This window comes from Schistocerca nitens, chromosome 6 (assembly GCF_023898315.1).
Source record: "Schistocerca nitens isolate TAMUIC-IGC-003100 chromosome 6, iqSchNite1.1, whole genome shotgun sequence".
In the NCBI taxonomy this organism is placed as follows: domain Eukaryota; kingdom Metazoa; phylum Arthropoda; class Insecta; order Orthoptera; family Acrididae; genus Schistocerca; species Schistocerca nitens.
In genome coordinates, this window is record NC_064619.1 from 212,152,673 (window position 1) to 212,173,664 (window position 20,992).

General features: G+C 41.9%; 1 protein-coding gene across 1 annotated transcript in view; it reads left to right on the forward strand.

Moving 5' to 3' along the window:
- LOC126263285 (solute carrier family 12 member 4) overlaps positions 1 to 20,992 on the forward strand; it is a 277,199-nt gene that overhangs the window by 228,104 nt on the left and 28,103 nt on the right. Inside the window, exon 17 of the mRNA XM_049960371.1 lies at positions 10,611 to 10,664. Within this exon, the coding sequence (XP_049816328.1) occupies positions 10,611 to 10,664 (54 nt within the window). The remainder of the gene's footprint in view (positions 1 to 10,610; positions 10,665 to 20,992) is intronic.

The following is a 20,992-nucleotide window of genomic DNA, read 5'->3' on the forward strand; positions in this document are numbered from 1 at the left end:
GTTGGGGTGTCAACAGTATTAGGAAAAGTATAGATTGCTACCCACCGTAAAAATGACACATTGAGTTGCTGGCAGGCACAACAAAAAGATGTTACACATTTAGCTTTTGGCCAAAGGCTTCTTCAGAAAAGAAAATGCACACACATCCTGCTGTCCCAGTTTGTGAAACAGCCACAGAAATCAAGCATGTTATTTTCAGCTACATGGTGTGCCACATGCTGGTCTGTTTTGCTCTTCGCCATAATTTGATGGTGGCTGTTCATCCTGGGATGTACACCTGATTGTTAGTCATACCAGTATAAACAAGCATTATGGCAGCAGAGTTGATGTATGACATGGCTGCCTTCACAGGTGGCTCTGCCCCTGATGTGGTAGGATAAGTTTGTGACAGGACTGGAACAGTAAGTGCTGGGAGGGTGGAGGGGTAGGTCTTGCAATGTGGGGTTTGAATGGGAATGGCATAGGGATGAAATAGGATGTTGTGTAGGTTGGGTGGATGACAGAAAACCACTTTAGGAGGTGTGGGAAAGGCCTTGGGTAATTTGTTCCTCTTTTCAGGCTATAATGATACAAAGTGTGTATGCCCCAGGATAACTGGGAAATTTGAAAAAAAAAAAAAAAAAAAAAACATGGTAATTTTTCATCTGGAGAAAAGCGGGAATTTTTTAGAAATCTGAGAATTTTTCATTGCTTTAATTTTCAGTTAAATTTTTGTAGTTTGGACTGGTGGAAAATTACACTCTACCAAAGAATTTCACTTTATCCCAGTACTGCAGGGTAATACTGCAACAGTAAAACATAAACTTGAGAAGAAAATGGCGCCATTTACAACAACAACAAAACACAGTGCACGCACAAGCGTCTGTCAACACCAAAAGGTGTCAGAGGCTTTAGTACAAAGACTATACAATACTTATTAACAACAAATTGCTTTCAGTGAGCGTGATATCACGATTGTTAACATTTCGAACATGCCATGGGAACATATTGCGAATGGCGGTTTGAGAAACATTACTTTCAAAGTAAATTTCCTTCTATGCAAAATGAATTATTTTACATTTCAGAATTTGTGATGAATTTCTTAAATCATAGAGCATTTGACTCTTATTCAAAACTTGAAGCTTTGAGGATCAGCTGCTTTGAAAAATTTCTGGCCCAGAAGGCCATCCATTTATGCCATAATTTAAAATTTTACTGGTACATTTGTGTTTGACATATCTTAAAGGAAAACACACCCTAAAAAACAGCAATATTATACATGACAGATTAGCTTTTCTTGTAGCTATACTGTATGTATTTTCATTTAAACCATTAACTTTTCCTGTTTTTGTCTTTATGCTACTGAACAATCTTATTGCCGTTGGATGACTACATCATGTGTCCTATGCTCAGAATGTCTGCTGTCAATGGCTGGTGAGATTGCTTGACTTGAGCTATGATTGGCCAACAAAAGCACACTGACATGTTGCCACATATCAAAGATCTTTCCAAAAAACATATAATTTTTTGCTAGGTTTTGTTTCTTAAAGTGCTGGGAAGTTCTACGCCGGTGCATAAAACCACCCCATTTAAAGGCTTGATATATTTTACAGGTCCGATGGAAAGTATATTGTCACTTAACACGGAAAAAAATGTGCTTTCACGTAGGGTATAATGCATTCTCACCTGGGAAAAAGTGTATTTTTAACTGGTAAATCCGATGCTAGTGTGTCTCTAAATATACACTGAAGAGCCAAAGAAACTGGTACAACCTGCCTAAAATTGTATAGGGCCCCCACAAGCACCCAGAAGTACCGCAACACAATGTGCCATGGAGTTGACTAATGTCTGAAGTAGTGCTGAAGGGAATTCACACCATGAATTTTGCAGGGCTATCCATAAATCCATATGAGTACGAGGGGGTGGAGGTCTCTTCTGAACAGCACAGGCATCCCAGATAATGCTCAATAATGTTCATGTCTGGGGAGTTTGGTGTCCAGCAGAAGTGTTTGAACTCAGAGGAGTTTTCCCGGAGCCACTGTGTAGCAATTCTGGACGTGTGTGGTGCCGCATTGTCTTGCTGGATTTGCCCAAGCATGTCAAAATGCACAATGGACATGAATGGATACAGGTGATGAGACAGGATGCTTACGTGCGTATCACCCATCAGAATCATATCTAGACATATCAGGGATCCCGTATCACTCCAACTGCACACGCTCCACACCATTACAGAGCCTCCACCAGCTTGAAAACTCCCCTGCTGACATGCATGGTCCATGGATTCATGAGGTTGTCTCCATACCCATACATGCCCATCCCTCAATACAATTTGAAATGAGACTCGTCCGACCAGGCAACATGTTTCCAGTCATCAACAGTCCAATGTCTGTGTTGACGGGCCCAGGCGAGGTGTAAAGCTTTGTGCTGTGCAGTATCAGGGGCACACGAGTGGGTCTTTGGCTCCGAAAGCCCATATCAATGATGTTTCATTGAATGATTTGCATCCCGATGCTTGTTGATGGCCCCATATTGAAATCTGCAGCAATTTGCGGAAGGGTTGCACTTCTGTCATGTTGAATGATTCTCTTCCGTCATCGGACTCAGTCATGCAGGATCTTTTTCCGGCCTCAGCGATGTCGGAGATTTGATGTTTTCCTGGTTTTCACAGTACAGTTGTGAAATGGTTAATATGAGAAAATCCCCAGTTCATCACTACCTCGGAGACACTATGTTCCATCACTCATGCGCTGACTATAACATCATATTAAGATTCACCTATATCTTGATAACCTGCTAGAGTAGCAATAGTAACCAATCTAACAACTGCCCCAGACACTTGTTGCCTTATATAGGTGCTGCCAACCACAGCACCGTATTCTGCCTGTTTACATATTTTTGTATTTGAATATGCATGTGTATACCAGTTTCTTTGGCGCTTCAGTGTGTATATATCTATTATCGCTTTATGCACACATCTGTCCACATTAACCACACCAACCACCAGCAGTACCTGCATTTCAACAATTCCATCTGTTTCCACACCAAAAACCCCCTCCAATATGGCCTGGGCACCCAGAAAGGGCATAGCTGCAGTGACGAAAACTGCCTTGCCTAATATGCTGAAGGAATTAACAAGGTGTTCGCAAACAGTCACTATCCGCCAGACTGGTCCACAATACACACACACACACACACACACACACACACACACACACACACACGTACATCATCTCATAGATATTCAGAGCATGACAAAAGATGTGATTCAGTTGTACCAGTCCAGGGTGGCGCTGGGTGACGAAGGGGGCACTAATTTGTAGCTGGTTCTTGGGGGTGATGGGAGGATTGGGGGTGTGTGGGGAAATGACATGGGAAATATGTTTGTGGGCTAGGTCTGGGGGATAGTGCCTGTTTGTGAAGGTTTGGTGGCACCTTCAGCATATTGGGCAAGATATGCCCTTTCTGGGTGTCCAGGCTGTATGGGAGGGATTTTTTGTAGTGGAAGGAATGGCATCTGTCAAAATGCAGGTACTGTTGGTGGTTGGTGCGGTTAATGTGGACAGAAGAGTGCATGGAGCCAAAGGAGAGGAGTAATTCAATTTCCAGGAAGGTGGCACACTGCATTGAGAAGGATCACATGAAGCAGACCTGAGAGATGTTGAGGGTTGTGAAGGATTGACCTTAAGTCCAGATCATAAAGATAAATCAGTGAACCTGAACCAGACTAGGGGTTTGGGGTTTCAAGAGGCTAGGAAGGCTTCCTCTAGATGGCACCTAAACAGGTTGGCATAGGTGGCTTCCATGCAAGTGCCCATGGCTGCACTGTAGATTTGTTTGTATACCTTGCCTACAAAGGAGAAGTAAATTTGTGTTAGGTTAAAGTTAGTAGGGTGTATGAGAAATGATGTGGTAGGTTTGTAGTCTGAAAGACATTGGAAAAGATAGAATTAAATTGTGGCAAGACCATTTGCATGATGGGTGTTGATGTATAGGGAAGTTACGTCAACAGTGACCAGTAGTGATTCAGGAGTTCAATGGGTGGGGGTGGTGGACAGTTGGTGAATAAGAAGTGTTTGGTATCTTTGACATAGGAGACTATATTTTGGGCAGTTGGTCGGAGATGTTGGTCAATGAGGGACAAAATTCTTTCACTGGGGGCACAATAACCAGCTACAATGGGCATTCAGAATTCTTGGGTTTGTGGATTTTAGGGAGCATGCAGAAGGTGGGTATCATAGGGGTGAGGAGGGAAAGGGATTTAGGGGAGAGGTGCTGGGAAGGGCCTAAGGCTTTAAGTAGAGATTGTAGGTTATGTTCGACTTCTGAGATAGTATCATCTGACAGAGTTCATAGGTGGAGGAGTCAGATAATTGGCACAGGCCTTCCACCAGGCAGTCACTGCTGTTTGTAACAATAGTGGTGGAACCTTTGTCTGCAGGTAGGATGATTAGGTCAGGATTTGTTTTGAGATGGGTTATGGCTGTCCGTTCTTCTGCTGAAAGACTGACATTCTTAGGAAGGGACCAGGGGAAGGATGGTGAGGCCAAGTTGGATGCAAGGGATTTCTGGAAGGTGACCAGGGCAGGGAGTGGTTAGGTGCAATGGGGAGAGAAACCACTGTTGGATGGTGGTATGAACTGTAAGAGGCAGGGCTCAATTTTGGGATTAAGCTGGCTTTGGATGGAGGGATTTGTGGCAAAGCAGTGTTTCCACTGAACAGATCAAGTCCATTGTGGTTAAGTTTGGGTGTAGGGTTAAAGGTGAAACCTTTGGATAGAACTAAAACTTATGGGGCTGATGATTTTCATGGAAACGTTAACACCAGTGTTCAGGGATTGTTTCAGCTTTATGATTTAGCGGAGTGTTGGCAGGGAGTTTTGGGGGGTTTGGCTAGTTGAAAAGGTCAGCAAAGCAGGATCTGGGTGTTATAAGGACTCAACAAGGAGGAACACTATGGGTAAGATAGGGGTTGGATAGTGGCGCCTAAAGGCAGCAGCAGGATGTCAGCAGGTTGGGTAACTTATGGAAGCCATGTCTGGAATTCTATTCCAGGTGCTGGAGAACAAGGGAATCTGTTTCAGATATTTGATGTATGTAGTAGGATTTGCCCAGTAGCAATATCTTGTGGACAAAGCAGAGGTGGTTCTAGGATGCATGTATCATGGAGACGTGTTTTTGCAGTTTATGAGGGACAGGGAGAATATGAAATGGTGAGGGGGGGGGGGGGGTGAATTCAGTGATTAGTCAGCAGGTAGGCACTATTATCCAGACCTAGTCCACAAACTGCTCTCTCATACGCTTCCCCTCCTCCCCCAATATTTCCACCAACCTCAAAGAACCCGCTATAAAGGAGTGCCCCCGTGGTCACCCAAAACCACCCTGGACTCAGAACAGCTGAACCTCATCCTCCATCAGGGCTTTGATTATCTATCATCATGCTCTGAAATGAGGGACATTCTACCCAAGATATTTCCCACCCTTCCTAAAATAGTGTTCCATCTCCCACCAAACCTCTACAACATCCTAGTCCCTCTCTAGTATTGTGACAGGTTGACCTTACTCCATCAGAGGCCAGGCCACTTGTAACAGCAGCCGTGTCATATACCAACTCTGCTGCAATCATTGCACAGCTTTTTATATTGATGCGACTACCAAGCAGATGCCCCACCAGGAAGAATGATCATCTGCCAAAGTGTGGCCAAGAGCAAAGGAGACCACTCTGTGGCACAACATGCAGCTGAAAATAACATGATTGATTTCAATGGCTGCTTTGTAACGCGGGCCATTGGGATCCTACCTTCCACCACCGTCTTTTCTGAACTGTGCAGATGGGAGTTACCCTTACAATACATTCTCCACTCCTGAAATCACACCGGCCTCAACCTAGAGTTACCTGCTATCCCACACCTTCCACCCAACAGTTTCCATGACCTCTGTCCTATCACCTCCTCCCTTTTCACACGCCCTTTCACCCTCATTGTGTGCTGCCATCTCTCAATGTACCTACCTGTCCTCTTCCTTCCCTGCTTCTCAGCTTTTCCCTCCCTGCCCCATTCTTGCTGCCCACAGCCTTCCAGTGCTGTGCCTAGCAGTCTTGTCATGTTCCAGCTAGTCCCTGCATGCTCCAACAGACAGCACTCTTCTCTCCTCACACCCATACTCTGCTATCCTCCCTCTCTTCCTTCCCTAGCCTACAGAAGGTTGCTGCTTTTATTCAATGTAACAGTTGCATTCCAGTCCAAGATACTTGTGATAATATTGATGTGTGCATGAGGTGTGCTTGCTTGTGTGTGTGTGTGTGTGTGTGTGTGTGTGTGTGTGTGTGTGTGTGCATGCATTTTCTTTTCTGAAGTAGCTTTCAGCTGCAAGCTGATTGTGTAGCAGTCTTTTCGTTGTTCCTGTCCGCAACTCAATGTGTTATCTTTGCGGTGAGTACCAATCTATACATTTCCGTACATTTAAAGTATAAGATGCTAAATGCTGCAATGTGCTCTGCACATATCTGTCTTGCATAACTCTCTTCATCACCAATTTAGAGAGACTGCAAACTGTATTGTTCCTTAGAGCAACAATAGGCCCAAAAACAACACTTCATAAATATGGGAGAACATCCAAAACAAGATAAATGTTCATAAGTGTGTTATTAAATAAACTTTAAAGAAAAAAATATTAATATAATTAGTCACAGAAAAATTGTACAAAGAATACACGTTCCATGGGATATTAGTATGTGTAAGTACAACTTGCTGTCAGCACTGTATAATTTTGTACAACTTTGGCAGTAGTGTCATCACTTCTGGCAAAGCTGATGGGTTTATGATGCAGTTAGAACATTTAGATTTGTGTGTTTAAGGGGGCACTTCATTTACTTGAAAAATCCTTGCCTTCTGTGATATAATCTCAAAATAAAGCAAAATCAGCTGAAGTATAATGTATGAAAGTTGCACTGTCAAGTATAACAAAGAATAATCAATTTTTGACAAAATAATTTAATTGGATGGATAAAAAGGATGGATAAAAAATCTACTCACCAAGTGGCAGCAGAACACATTCATAAAAGAAAGTTATAACTAGGCAAGCTTTTGGTGCCTATGGCTCCTTCAGACAGAAGGGTTTGAAGGGGAAGGAACAGGGTGAAGGAAAAGTACCGGAGAGGTTTAGGAAAAAGGGTAGGTTTTGGGAAAGCCCACAACAATCAGCCTTTCCTTCTCATCCTGTCTGGTAAGTCCACCCGGACCTGCAGTTCTGGGAGACTTTCTTGAATTCTACCCCTTTCCTAGACCTCTCCAATCCCTTTACTTCACCCCTCTTCCTTGCCGTACGAACTCTTGTGCCTTAAGAAGGAACCACAGGCTCCGAAAGCTTGCCTAATTATAACTTTCTTTTATGTGTGTGTTTTGCCGCCACTTGGTGAGGAGATTTTTTTATCTGTCCAATTAAATTATTTTATTATGAAGAATAAGAACGATAAATATGTGCTGGTTCCTTCATATCAAGTCCGAAACTGAAAATTTGTCTTCTATAAATGGAACTGAAATAAGAAATCATGAAGTGATGATCTGGAAAGGAATTGGTGCTATTTACGGGAAATAGACATAATAAGGCACAAGTAAAATCAAGGAGGAATAGAGGTAAATGATAACTTCAGTGCAGCATTATTGTTTCAGTGTCCCTCAAAATTAACTTTGTTGCATTATCTTTGGTTTTGTGTACCAGTGAAATAAAACCCTAGTTCATTCACTCTGGTTATTCTTTGTCCAGCATATAATGTTCTTATAATGTAATATCATGCAAAAAGCAGAGTTAGTAACATATTCATTTAAGAAAGAGAAGCAAGTAAAAAGAAGCTAAGCAATAATTAATAATGAAAAATACTGTAAAAACTATGTACGTAATTTTTAATATTGTTAAACAGGTAGGAGATATATGAAACATATATTCATCCATGACCTGGTCTCACCTGGAGTATAGTGGTTCTGCCTTACACTTTTTTTCTCTCTTTCTCTTTTTCCACACAGAGGAATGTTGGTACAATATGACAAGATTTTTCTGCAAACATGGAAGGCAGTACCCCCCCCCCCCCACCCCACCCCACCAAACCCCCCCCCCAAAAAAAAAGAAAAAAAAATACACACACACACACACACATACACACACAGAGTACTTATTGTACAACACTTTCTGTATTATTCCAGATTCAATAATTGTCCCTACGGAATATATTCTCCATGGAAAAGGGAAATGAAAAACTTTCACTTCACATTAAAAAAATTAAAAAAAAAAACAACAACATGCAAGTAATGATAGTAGTGCATAGATATAGTGTACCATTAATTGTAATGTAGTGAATGTCACTTACTGTGACTTAATATCTTAAAAATAACACTATATATTCTATTTAAACATATGTGCATCTGGAGCAGATGAAGAGGAAGGATTAGGACTAGTGAGAAACTGTCAAAGAAGTAATCATGCCAGTAAATTCTTCTTTAATCACCTGTTTTTATTCAACAGTGTTAGTGGGTTATCTGTGATATATTTTGTCTTGAAGCCATGTCCACATAAAGTACTCAACAATTGCAGAAGTCAAGGAATATCACTGTTTGTGAGATGGTCCACCTTTCAATAATCAACAAATCACTAACATCAGTTGTCATATGGTATGATATGTGTGATGTTAAATGAAGTACATTTGTTTAACATGCCCTTACAGAATGTTTCAAGCATTACAACATACTGATCCTATGTTAATATCACTGCACCAGCATAAACTAATGTTGATGAAAATGTTTTTTGTTTCTCCTGTAATGTTTTCTACTTCTTGCTACATCTGTGAACTTTGAAATGGACTTTGCCTGACATTGAAATATCATTAAGGAATGTACCCTACTAGTTTTTATCTCAGTCAAACTCTGTATCCTTCCTACAAGAGTACTGGCCTAGTAACATTACAAAAGTCTCTTTGTGGAGTGGGAAAAGTGAAAAGCACGGAAGAAAATAAGTGACATGTTGAACATTTGAACCAGTCATTGAGACCTCCACTCATATTATAAATTTGTAGGGCACTTCCTGTGAAAAGCAAGCAAACAGTTTTGAGTATGAGTTTGGTGCACAGTTCTAGCTTGTTACAAATGCTCAACTTTGAGTATGTCTACTCTAGAAGAAAGATGTCATTGAATAACGAGCCATCAGTTCTGATGATTCAAGTCTCATACAATTTCTTCTTTCTTGCTGGGGAGATGGTATGTAGGTGATGCTGTAGGAAGCTATGTATTGTCCCCTCAGACCACGCACATTCTGTCTGTGTCTGTTGAACAAAAACTGTGACTTTCACACAATCAAAATGTGAGAAGTAATGAAAATGTGCTGAACTGACAGCTAAGCGCTGTTGCAGAATACAATCCCAGTTTTTTTTTAAAGATGAAAGCATGATAATTGAATTAGATCATATTAACTGATTCTTCTGTCACTTCTTGGTTGGTTGGTTTTGGGGAAGGAGACCAGACAGCGTGGTCATCGGTCTCATCGGATTAGGGAAGGATGGGGAAGGAAGTCGGCCGTGCCCTTTTAGAGGAACCATCCCGGCATTTGCCTGGAGTGATTTAGGGAAATCGCGGAAAACCTAAATCAGGATGGCCGGACGCGGGATTGAACCGTCGTCCTCCTGAATTCAAGTCCAGTGTCTAACCACTGCGCCACCTCGCTCGGTTGTCACTTCTTGGTAGAACAGTGGTAACTTATGTGTCATCAGGCAGTCAGTTAAAGCATGATGGGGCCTAGTAAGCCAAAAAGTGGTTAACAAAAATAAATTAATGCTGTAGAACATGCACGATATTATGCTTTATCTTTATAACTGGTAAGTAGTTTAAATTGATCACTAGGTTGCCTTTTTCCCCATACCATATATGAGGTTTCCTTTGCTACAAATGTGAAACTTCAAATCTAATGTATAAACAGTAACTCATAAACTGAATTTACTTAATACAAGGAAATAATGTGTATATGTCTCCAATCAATATGATCTTCATAGAACTGACTTACATCAGTGTAGTAACACGGTTCATGTTTTCCGTCACCTTCAGAGTAGACCGAGAACTGTCTCATAGGCATGCCCGATGTGAACTGGCTGGGCACGGCCCGTGCTGCCTGAGTTGTTGTTGTTGTTGTTCCACTGGCAGAGGTCGCAGCCAAATTCTCGCATGCCCTCTGGTGGATGGGACTCTATTTGCGGCAACTACCGTCCATGACGCGCCGTGCCGATGTGCGTCTCCCGCGATCTTTCTGGTGGCTACTGCAATCAGACTGTGGGAGAGTTGGGCAGGTCACTCCTACAAAATGCTAAAGCAGAGAATCAGTGCAGATACCTTTTTTTCCCCAGACTGGCAAATTTTTGAGTACATGTTATTTAAATTATACAGTACTGACAGCTGTTAATATCTAATGAGGAAAAAATAACAAAGACAAAAGGCTAAGATCTGTTGTAAAAAAGTGTAAATACATTTTAATTTGGTGTGCTGCTTCTATGGAATTTGCATTTGTCTTAAGATGTCCATTGTGAATATTCTGTACTACATACTTTCGCAATCACTTTTCTGTATCTTTTTCTCTTTTCTTTGCTCTCTTCAAAGGTGCAAACACTTGTAGATTTCAACGAGGTACCATCGGAGGAGAAACTGCCTCTGGTTTGTTCATTTCATGTGTTAAATGCTTTACTTTTGCTTGTAAAACCTGCTTGAGCTCTCAGGAATGGCAGTTAATGGTTGTATTGATGAGATGTCTTTTTTATTTAAAAAAAAATGTGTGTACCTAGTTCAGGATACTTACTCAAACAGTTTTCCGTGTCACTTTGTAGTCATTGAAACATTTCCCTGAATGTAATAATGTCAGTCATTCCTTGGAGCTGCAATATTTTCAGGTTGTAGCAGCATCCCCAGCACGTTTCAATGCCAGTTGCTTTATTTTTAAACCTTAGAATGCATGATAAAAGAATGAGGCAGAATCAGTGTCTCTTCAGACAGTTGTGTTTTAGTCACAACTTTAATAATATTTATGTCTAAACTGGCACCTCCAGTTTTACATTATGCTGTGGACTTAGTGTTTGATAGTACTTGTGGAGGATAAATACATTGTTAAAGTATTAATTTACAGTGGTGTTAACAACAAGAGTGCCAGTTATTTATGTGAGGTAGGCACTAGAATAATCTAGGTGCATTTTAAGCATAAAGAATTGTTGAAATGTGCTGAACTGAAGAAATAGACTCCATGCAGTTAAACAAGATAAGTAAGAATTATAAATCACTGAAAACCTTTCGCAGATAGAAATTATTCTGTTCAGGATTGAAGCTTTGTGACATTCATGAATATACATAACATCTCTCTCTCTCTCTCTCTCTCTCTCTCTCTCTCTCTCTCTCTCTCTCTCCCTCCCTCCCTCCCTCTCCCTATCTTCTTCCCTCCCTCCTCCCCTCCCCACTCTCACCTCTCTCTTTAAAGAACAACATAGGAGAATTATCCAGGCAATTAGTTATTTATTCATAGAACAATGACCCTGCAAATACTTCCATTCTAACCAAAACATATTGATGCTTCATATTTTCAGAAGCAGTTTTAAACCTTTTCACTGTATGAAAACAACAGCAGTTATGTATCATCAAAGAATTTCTGAAACCCCCTTGCATTCGCTAAAAAATGAAAGATGGGTGTAAAATTGACCACATGAATTGTGGACACCAATATTTCATACAGTGTTCAAGAAATATCAGATTCCTTAGGATGTTTGTTGCTGCTAGATTACCCTGTGCCGCATGGAGAAAGATATATGTGTAAATCTAGAATAATTGTTATTAAAAGTAGGAACATTGAGATCTCACATATCCTAACCAGCAATGACAAACAGAAAATAAACTTTTTCTTTCCAATGAGCCATTCGAAAAGTCCATGACTTAAATATGCAAATACTGCAGTAGTAACATACCAATCCTAAGCTTAGGGGAAACTTCAAAAAAGGGAAGTTCATACTTCATTATTTTGGGCACTAAAAATACATTTTGAGATATTAACATTGAAGTCTGTATCTTGGAGACATGATTATTGGCATGCGTTGAAACAATAATATTTGGATGCAGTGTGGCAGCCATACCCCAGAATCGTGTGGACCGTGGCATGCCAGTGTTTGCCAGTGAGCACACATTTTACAGTTAAGGCAACCTTTGGCAACAGTTCAGCATGCACAGGCACAAAAGAGAGAAAAACAAAAGCTATTGTGAGCTAGACGACTGTGCCTTGTGGACGTTTACACTGATTGGAGATTCCATTGGCTGCGACCACGTGGGTCAAGTACAACATGTGCTCCCCTCTGACACGTTTATGAATTAGAACAAGTGCTGATCATTTGTTCCATCCCATCATGTTCGCAAATTAAATGGCACCCCACAAAATGAGAAGTAAGTTGCGTGTTTGGCTGGACACGTGTCCTTTGTCTCTCCGCAGCTGCAAGACCATACTACACACTCAATAACTGAGTGTGCACTTTCTAGGACTGTGGTCCAGCTATTTACTGCAACTATGTGAGTGCAACATGTGAATGTTTCAGACAGTACCTCTCCAAGTTTTTTAGTGTACCAACAATTGTCAATAAAAGTGTTATTATTTAATCAGGTCTTTGATCAATTACCATTGCCTGAGCCTACACCCTGAACTTAAGTGTGTGGGTGTGGCAGTAAAAGCCAGCTCACTACACAATGGGCGTGAAAGCAGTAAAAACCAACCCGTTTCCCCTCTCCGCTCGGGTGCAAGCGGTAACAGTTGTGCAGACAGATATGCAGCTGGATGCCATCACAGAATTGGCTGATTAGATACACAACACACTGGCCACATTGCCTAGCACTGCAGCTGCAGCAGCCTACAACATAGTACCCCCACAGCAGCACACACCACCTGCAGCCTATGTCTAGACTCCAATCTACACCACCTAGTGCAGAACTAGGCCACACAGGTGGCATTACTTACCATACAGGTAGATCGGTTGGCGCACTTACAGCCAGAGGGCAGCAGGCCTCACACCAACAGCAGAACAGTCTACAGGTGACCCAGCTCATACAATTGGCAACCCAGCAACAGCCAATTTAATGGTACCTCTGAGCAATTTCTGTTGGTACTATGCCCATTTCAAAACGAAGCAATAAAGTATTGTTCACCTTGCTCTCACCTAAATGGCAGCTGCAACCAGGCCTAGATGCACCCAACTGCAGTATCAAAATGTCTGTTCATAATGGAGCAGGGTGGGGGCACAAGGTACCTCATTGACACAGGTTTGCATTTATGCATTTTTACTCGGACGGTGGTAAGAGACCGTAGGAAGGCCGAAACTCTGTGTCAATGGCGGCAAACAATCCCGCCATAAAAATATACAGTACTCATCACTGAAATGTGGACCTCAGACTGAACTGCACATTTGTGTGGAGATTCATTGTGGTCAATGTCAGTGTGCCGGTCCTGGACGTGAATTTCCCCAGCCACTACAGGCTGCTTCGTGACATTGCAAATGCCCAACTGATTGATTACACAACAAGTTTTAGGATATTGAGACTGCAACAGCAGGGAGTGTTCTTCAGCATAAAACCCATGGCATCACCCAGACCATACACCAACATCTTTGATAAATTCTCGGAGCTTACTGAGCCATCTGGGCACTGTGGGAGCCAAACATATGATGGTCCACCAAGCTTAGCCCTCCCACCTTGCGCCACCCAAGTCTTCTTAAACTTGATAGGCTCACAGTAACAAAGGCCAAGTTTGAAGGCAAGGTGTGACAAGGCACTGTGTGACCACCAAGTGCTCCATTGTCTTCCACATTACATTTAGTACTGAGAAAGGATAATTCGTGGCCCCAAACTGGGGATGTCCATGCTCTGAATTCAGGGATGGTGCCAGACAGATACTCAGTTCCACATCTGGTGGATTTTAGCTGCACCTTGGCGGGCTCAACTATATTCAGGAAAATCAGCTGCATAAAGGAGTACATGCAGATCCCCATTGTGCCAGAATACATTTAAAAAACAGCAATTTTCACCCCATTTTTGGCTCTTTGAGAGCATGCATGCGATGTTCAGCCTTTGGTGTGCTGCCCAGGCTTGGCAGCGTTTCCTGGATGGAATTTTGAAATGCTTGCCAAGCTATTTTCCACTGCTTGACAACATACTCGGGTTCTCAAAGTCACCCAATTTCAACTGCAGAGCTCTAATGACAGTCTTTTGGTGCCTCAGTGAGGTTGGCATCATTACAAACATGTTGAATTGTGTATTCAGAGTGTTGGAGATCAAATTTCTAGGGCATCAAATCACCCCCACTTGTTCCAAGCCTCTGTTGGACAAGGTACAGGCAATCTTCAACATGACATGCCTACGGACTCATGGAGGTCTCTGCTGATATCTGACCATGATTAGCTTTTACCTGCTATGGGCACAGCAGTCCAACAACATGTTTGTAGCAGGTGGCAGCCACTCAGTTTCTCTGTACACAAGTTATCGACATTGCAGTGCTTGTTGAGTGTGTATGTCCGTGAGTTGCTTGTGGTGTGCCTGGCTGTGAAATATTTCCATTCATCAGTAGAAGACAGCACCTTCATTACTTTTACTGACCCATGAATTTCAGAGCAATGACATCAACTGTTCCCACACCAACTACAACAGCTAGATTATGCGTCACAGTTCACCACAGACATCCATCACATTTCCGGGATGGACAACGAAATCATTGACTGCATATCCCATGATTGTGCTGTTAGTCTTCCCCTGTGAACTTTGAGGACATCACCCAAGAACAGGAGAGTGATGAACAAATGTACAGCTTCTGCCACAACACTTCCAGAGGCCTACAACTGGAACTAATGCCCATTCCCAGTTCCTCCCACAAGATTTAGTGCAATGTTGCAACAAGCACACATTGTCCATTTTTCCCAGAGAAATTCTGGTGAAGTGCATTTGCTGCTATCACACCCTGATGTAAACACCACTGTGAAACTTGTGGCCACACGTTTCATTTGGCTAGGACTCCATGCTGCGTGCCAGTGGGCCAAAGTCGAGAGACATACCCGTGCGCCCATCAGCACTTTCCATGTCATGGCACTTTGCTTTGCACACATCCATGGTGACATTGTGGACCCCTTTCCTCTGTTCCAAAGCGAGCAGTATCTACTTTACATTGGTGGACTTTTCCACATGCTGGTCAAAGGACTGGTCAGGGGCAATGCCAATAGCAGACATCACTGCTGAGACTATTGCCACTGCCTTTGTTGACACCTAGGTGGCATGCTTCACCTGCCCCCATTCATATAACAGCAGAAAACAGTCTCCATTTTGACAGCTTGCTGTTAATGCACATTGCCCGACTTTGTGGCGTGCGCCTACTTTGAGCTACCAGCTACCACCCTGCATTTAACAGCATGGTCAGTTGGCTCCATTGGGCACTGAAAGTGTCACTGACATGTCACAACATTGCCTGGATAGAATCACTTCCACACGTACTCAGCCTATGAGTGACACCGGAGGGAAAGAGTGGAATTTCACCTGCAGACCTCATCTACAGTCAATCGCTTGCCTTCCCCTCGACACCACCACTGGCTGAAAGTCTGTGCAGTCATGTGGTCGGCCTCTAACCATATGCACTGATATGGCACAGCACTGGCAGAGTATTGCAGATTTGTAGCACTGTACACATGTTACGTTATGCACAGATCTTGTACAATAACCATTTAGGCCACTCTAATCAGGATTGCGCTGTGTGATTACCTATGATGAAAAGACTCTGCATATCAAATGTAATGGCAAGTTGTCTAAAGTCATGATCAACTGAGCCAAGCCAGCTTATATCTTGATCTCTCTGGCCACTGTTCACTTCTTTGACTCAGTGGAGGACCTGTCTGTGGGTGACACTCTCCACCCAACCAGTCAGGCAGAGCCACTGGTGATGTGCAGACTCCGCCAGCTGTCACTATGCAGCCATGTGTGCCTTAACCTACCCCCAGTCTGCCCAGGGAGGCCCCCAGACCATTCCCCTCACTGGTGACCTGACCACCTCCACCACAGACCTAGCAGAGTACATCGTGCAAGCTGGCCTCTGCGTCTGTTTCAAACACCCATGCTGCATCATAATTATTTCGTGCCGCATGATGCAGCCAGCACACATCTCACCTGCCTCCTGCCGTTATGACACTGTCTGTGGTGGCCCACCTCACCAGCTCGCATTCCCACGAAGCTCCGGACACCGTCTTCCACACCACCGGGCTTGTCCATTGCACCTCCGGGACCCATGTCAGAGTCCTGATGACACCTTATCCGTGCAAGCCTAGGCTCTCCATAGTCTCTGTGCCCACCACTGCTCTGTGCGTCAAGACTGCAGCAAGTGCCACGTCATGTTTCCACATTGGGTGTGTCAAGAACTCTGTGCATTATGAACCACAGTTCTGCATGTGTGAACGTTTTGTTTCATGTCTTTTATTCGTATTTAAACAGACATTGTTTGTGTGCCAGTGTCCTCTAAAGTGACATCTCTGCACTGAACATTTCCAGCCACACATCACCACGGACAGCTCCCAGACAGCACTGCTCGTCACTACTGTCACCAGCAGGCTGTGCGAGGACATACCCACCATGCACCCTTCCAGCTGCACACTGTGTCATGCACCACTGCCCAATCATCACTGACTAGCCTGCAGCTGTTGAGCTCACGTTGACATCAGAATGAAGTGTGTAAGGCCTAAACATTCATTGGCCATGGACAGATCACTTTCACTTCTCATGGCTACAGAGCTTTGCTTTGTGTGATAGCCGTACCACAGAATTGTGTGGACAGTGGCATGTTACTTTTTGCCTGTGAGCACAGATTTGACTGTCCAGCCAATCTTTGGCAACAGTGTAGTGCTCACAGGTGCAGAAGAGATAAAAGCAAAAGCCAGTGCGAGCTAGACCTCTGGGCCTTGTGGACATCAACACCAGTAACATATTCTGTTTGCCGCGGATCAAACAGGATGAGTACATGTGCTTCCCACCGACACTCTTGTGAATTTAAACAGATGCCAGTCACTTGCTCTGTGCATTCGAGTTTGCAAATTAAGTGGCGCCCCATAAGGTGAGAGGTAGCTTGGGCATACGGCAGACATGCATCCTTTGCCCCTCTACAGCTGTGAGACCATACTACGCACTTGATCACTGTGGAATGTGTACTGTCTAGGATCAGTTTTCGAGCTATTTATGACAGTCATGCAACTGTGTCATATGAACATTTCAGACAGTACCTCTGCATATTTTTTTAGTGTGCCAACCCTTTTCAATAAATGTCTTATTATGTAATCATGTGTTTTTCAGTTACCATCACCTGAGCCTACATTCTGAACTTAGTGTGTGGGTGTGGCAGTAAAAGCCGGCTCATTGCATGATGGATTTGAAAGTGGTAAAAACTACTCATTCCCCACATCAGCAGCAATTTTTCTCCCCTTCATCCCACTACCTCTTTTTCCTTATTTAGATAAAGCAAGTGCTGTATTTTGAAAGCAGTCTGTGGAAACTATATTTTTAAAAACAGAAATAAAACAAGTCGATAAATGATTTGATTACTTTTTTCAATATGAGAAGCAACTGTACCATCAGCATTGATGGTCTGGAGTGTTTTCTTAGTGCAATGACCAATGCTTTCCCCAACTGATACTTAGATCCACTTTATAGATTAACATGAATATTCTGTCCCTTGTTTCTGCTTATTACCTGTAATTCTTTAACTGAAATTTGCATATTAGGTATGTGGTAAAGAGGAATGTGTAAACTTCAAATTTATTGACTCGTCAGCTTTGCCCAACATACGTCAGGAAACTTGCCAAAATTGCAGTGAAGCACTTGATTTGAATTGAAGACATTTGTGAAAAATCAAGCTAACCCTCAAATATAAAAAACTTAGAGATAAGTGTTGCCATCTGTTGCTTGGTATGGGAACTATCAAAATTGACATTGCTCCCATCCCTGAATATCCTAATGTGATATTTTCGGGTGAGGCCAATGTCAATTTTGATAGTTCCTGTACGCAGCAGCAGATGGCAACACTTATCTCTAAGCTTTTCCGTTTGAGGGTCAGCCCATTTTTCTGCGCACTTCATTGTTAATCATGACTGTAGCACATCAGTGATACATAATGAGAGTCTTATCTTTCTCACATTTCCTATTTCTGAATGCACGGATTTTCACAATGTTATTTACCTTATCCTCACAGCCATTTAATCATTTCTTGCACAGCTTACTTGCCAGAAAAGAAAACCATACCAGTTACTAATCCGTATGTACCTCACAACACACCATCCTTTGTATTCCATATTCAGCAATGACACAAGAAATAAGACATTTTATATTAGCTTGTATCAGAGTCAGGAGTTTTCCCATATTCTGCAGTAAGAGAGAATAAGTGGACATTTTTCAATTTATTATATTTTGGTTATAATATGATGTAAACTGTGATAAAAAATATTTTAACATATGCACACTTTTGAAGACACAGGATTCATTAAAAAAAGTGTCCTAATAAAACACTCCTGAGCTCCCAACTGAAACAGGAGGTTAAATTTCTATTTGCAGTGGTTTTACATGAAGTCCTATGGGCAACGCCAGTGCCACTATGAACAACAGCATACTGCAGCCAGAGAGAGGAGTTGAAAGGTTCTGTGGTTGTCTCTTTCAAGTGGTGATTTGCCTTATAGTTGATGTTCTTGTTCTTGTGTAGCTGTGGCTCCAGCGGTGCTCAGCACAAGGTAGTTTTGTGTGTGTGTGTGTGTGTTCATTCATGTGTGTGTGTGTGTGTGTGTGTGTGTGTTCATTCATAACATGAGTGGACTGTGTTTGGGGAATTTTGAGGACATTGCCTCTGACTTGGTCCATACAAATCATTGCCTCTGACTTGTTTCTTACGAAGCGTAGTTGCTATATTGATGACTCATTCATTTGTTGGCTCCATGGCTGTTAAATATGGTAGTGTTGTTAGATCACTTCTTTAGCATTCATTTCCACATTAAGGTCAGTATCAAGTTGGAGAAAGACTTTGAAAGACCTTGTTTTGCCTTACCTACACACCTTTCTGTCAAAAATGCAGTGAAGTTTTCAGTTAAAATGTGTATAGGAAACCTACCCAAACTGCCTGACGTAGGAATATTCTATCACCCACTTTCTGGGTTAGAAATGCGCTGCCTTCAGGAGGCTAGTACATGGAGCAAAAATAATACACATGTGAAAGCTTCCCATTAGAATTCAGGCTTTAAAAAAAGCAAAGTAATATATTGCAAGTCATTTAAATCTGCTCCCACAGGCAAAACATCTCCAAGAAGGAGCATAAAAATTTCTCACTTTTGTCATTTTGTGAAATATTCTCAGTGAAGATTAGTCAGCTCTGAACTATATTAAATTATTTTGCAGTGCTCCAGCCAAAAGATTGAAAGTCTCGTGGCTTTTAAAGACTGAATAAGGTCTGCAAAGGCATCTTGCAAATGTAAACATTATTATGTTGGTCAGACATTGAAAATTAGATGTGTTGCTACCTATACTCAGCAACAAAACATGGTTTAGAAAAAGGACACACATTTGTATTCAACAACACTTCAGTTTTGATGTCACAGATCTTCCCTGTGTGGTAGATTATTAATGTCCTTTCAAGTGCCCAGCCAAGTTGTTGATTCCATTTTATACACAATACTGTGATAACTAATCCAACAACCCATGAGTTGTGAGCCGTGTTGTTGTCCAGGCAGTAAGTATGCTGTGTTGTTACACAGCACACAGCCCCTGGAGAGGGTGATTGGGTTGGCCATCAAAATATAGGACCTAAAATGGAATCAGCAACTTGGCTGAACTTTCAAGCACACTGGCATTATAATCACGTAGACAAACAATGTCTGATTCAGCATAATGAAGTGGTGGGAATACTGGTAAACAGCTCAGTACAGATGGAGATACACACCTCAGTAATGATGGAGGCTTGCAGCCCATTGCAGCTTTATGTCAAACAAGTATGTCGTTAAAAGGGGTGTGGCAGATTTAGAATGAAAACATTGCCTTGTGTTTTGGCAAACTGAGAGCTAGTAAAGTGGGGCCTGGTAACACAGGATATAAGGATGATGAAGCCATCAACCACACAACTATCAGTTACCACTTGATGCCATCCAAGAAATATTCAATGAAAATCTCATAAAAATGCAATCAACATGTCTGGCTATTACCCCAAATCAGTGAAAGACAATCTGTGCATAAAATTGTCCTATATGTGTTTTGATGGTCCAAAACAAGACTAGCATAATTCACAGCAGTAACACTAATTCTGATTTCTGATACTTCATTCTTGCAGTATTTCTCCATAAAGTTTAACAAACTGAATATCTAGCACTACAAATACATTACTTAGGATTTGAATCCAAGGCTGAATAGATAATGAATTTCACATTTCAGATGTTGTTGTATATGCTTGGTTTTTGAATCACATCTATGTATTTCTTAAACGAAACAGCAAAGGAATTAACAAAAACTTGTTGCCGTTGCTTGAAACTATTTACAGTAAAGTAGCCACATTCTTAACCCACTTAAAGCCATTGATTTTTTTTTAGTCTGTCTGCTGCTTTCTGCTCACTGCTTCTGTAGCAGAAAAGGTTTCTATTTCACAGAACACTGACACTTATTTGTTATTCAGTTTCCTTCTTGATTGCAGTTACAGTGATTAGTTGCACTCTAAATCCATAAGCCTGTTTTACCCTTTACAAATTAGTGCTGTGTACAGAAATCCAAGCATGCTGAATCTACCCATAAAGATATTACTTTTTTTGCAAATAGGTGCAATTTTTAAATTCTTAAATTATGTAATTAATTTTAAAGCTGCTATTGCTCTCTTCACACTCAATGCTATTGCTGATATGAACTTGCAACTCTTTGTTGTAAGCTTCTTAATATGTGTCAACATTAAATGTACATTATTTTGAGAAAGAGATCTT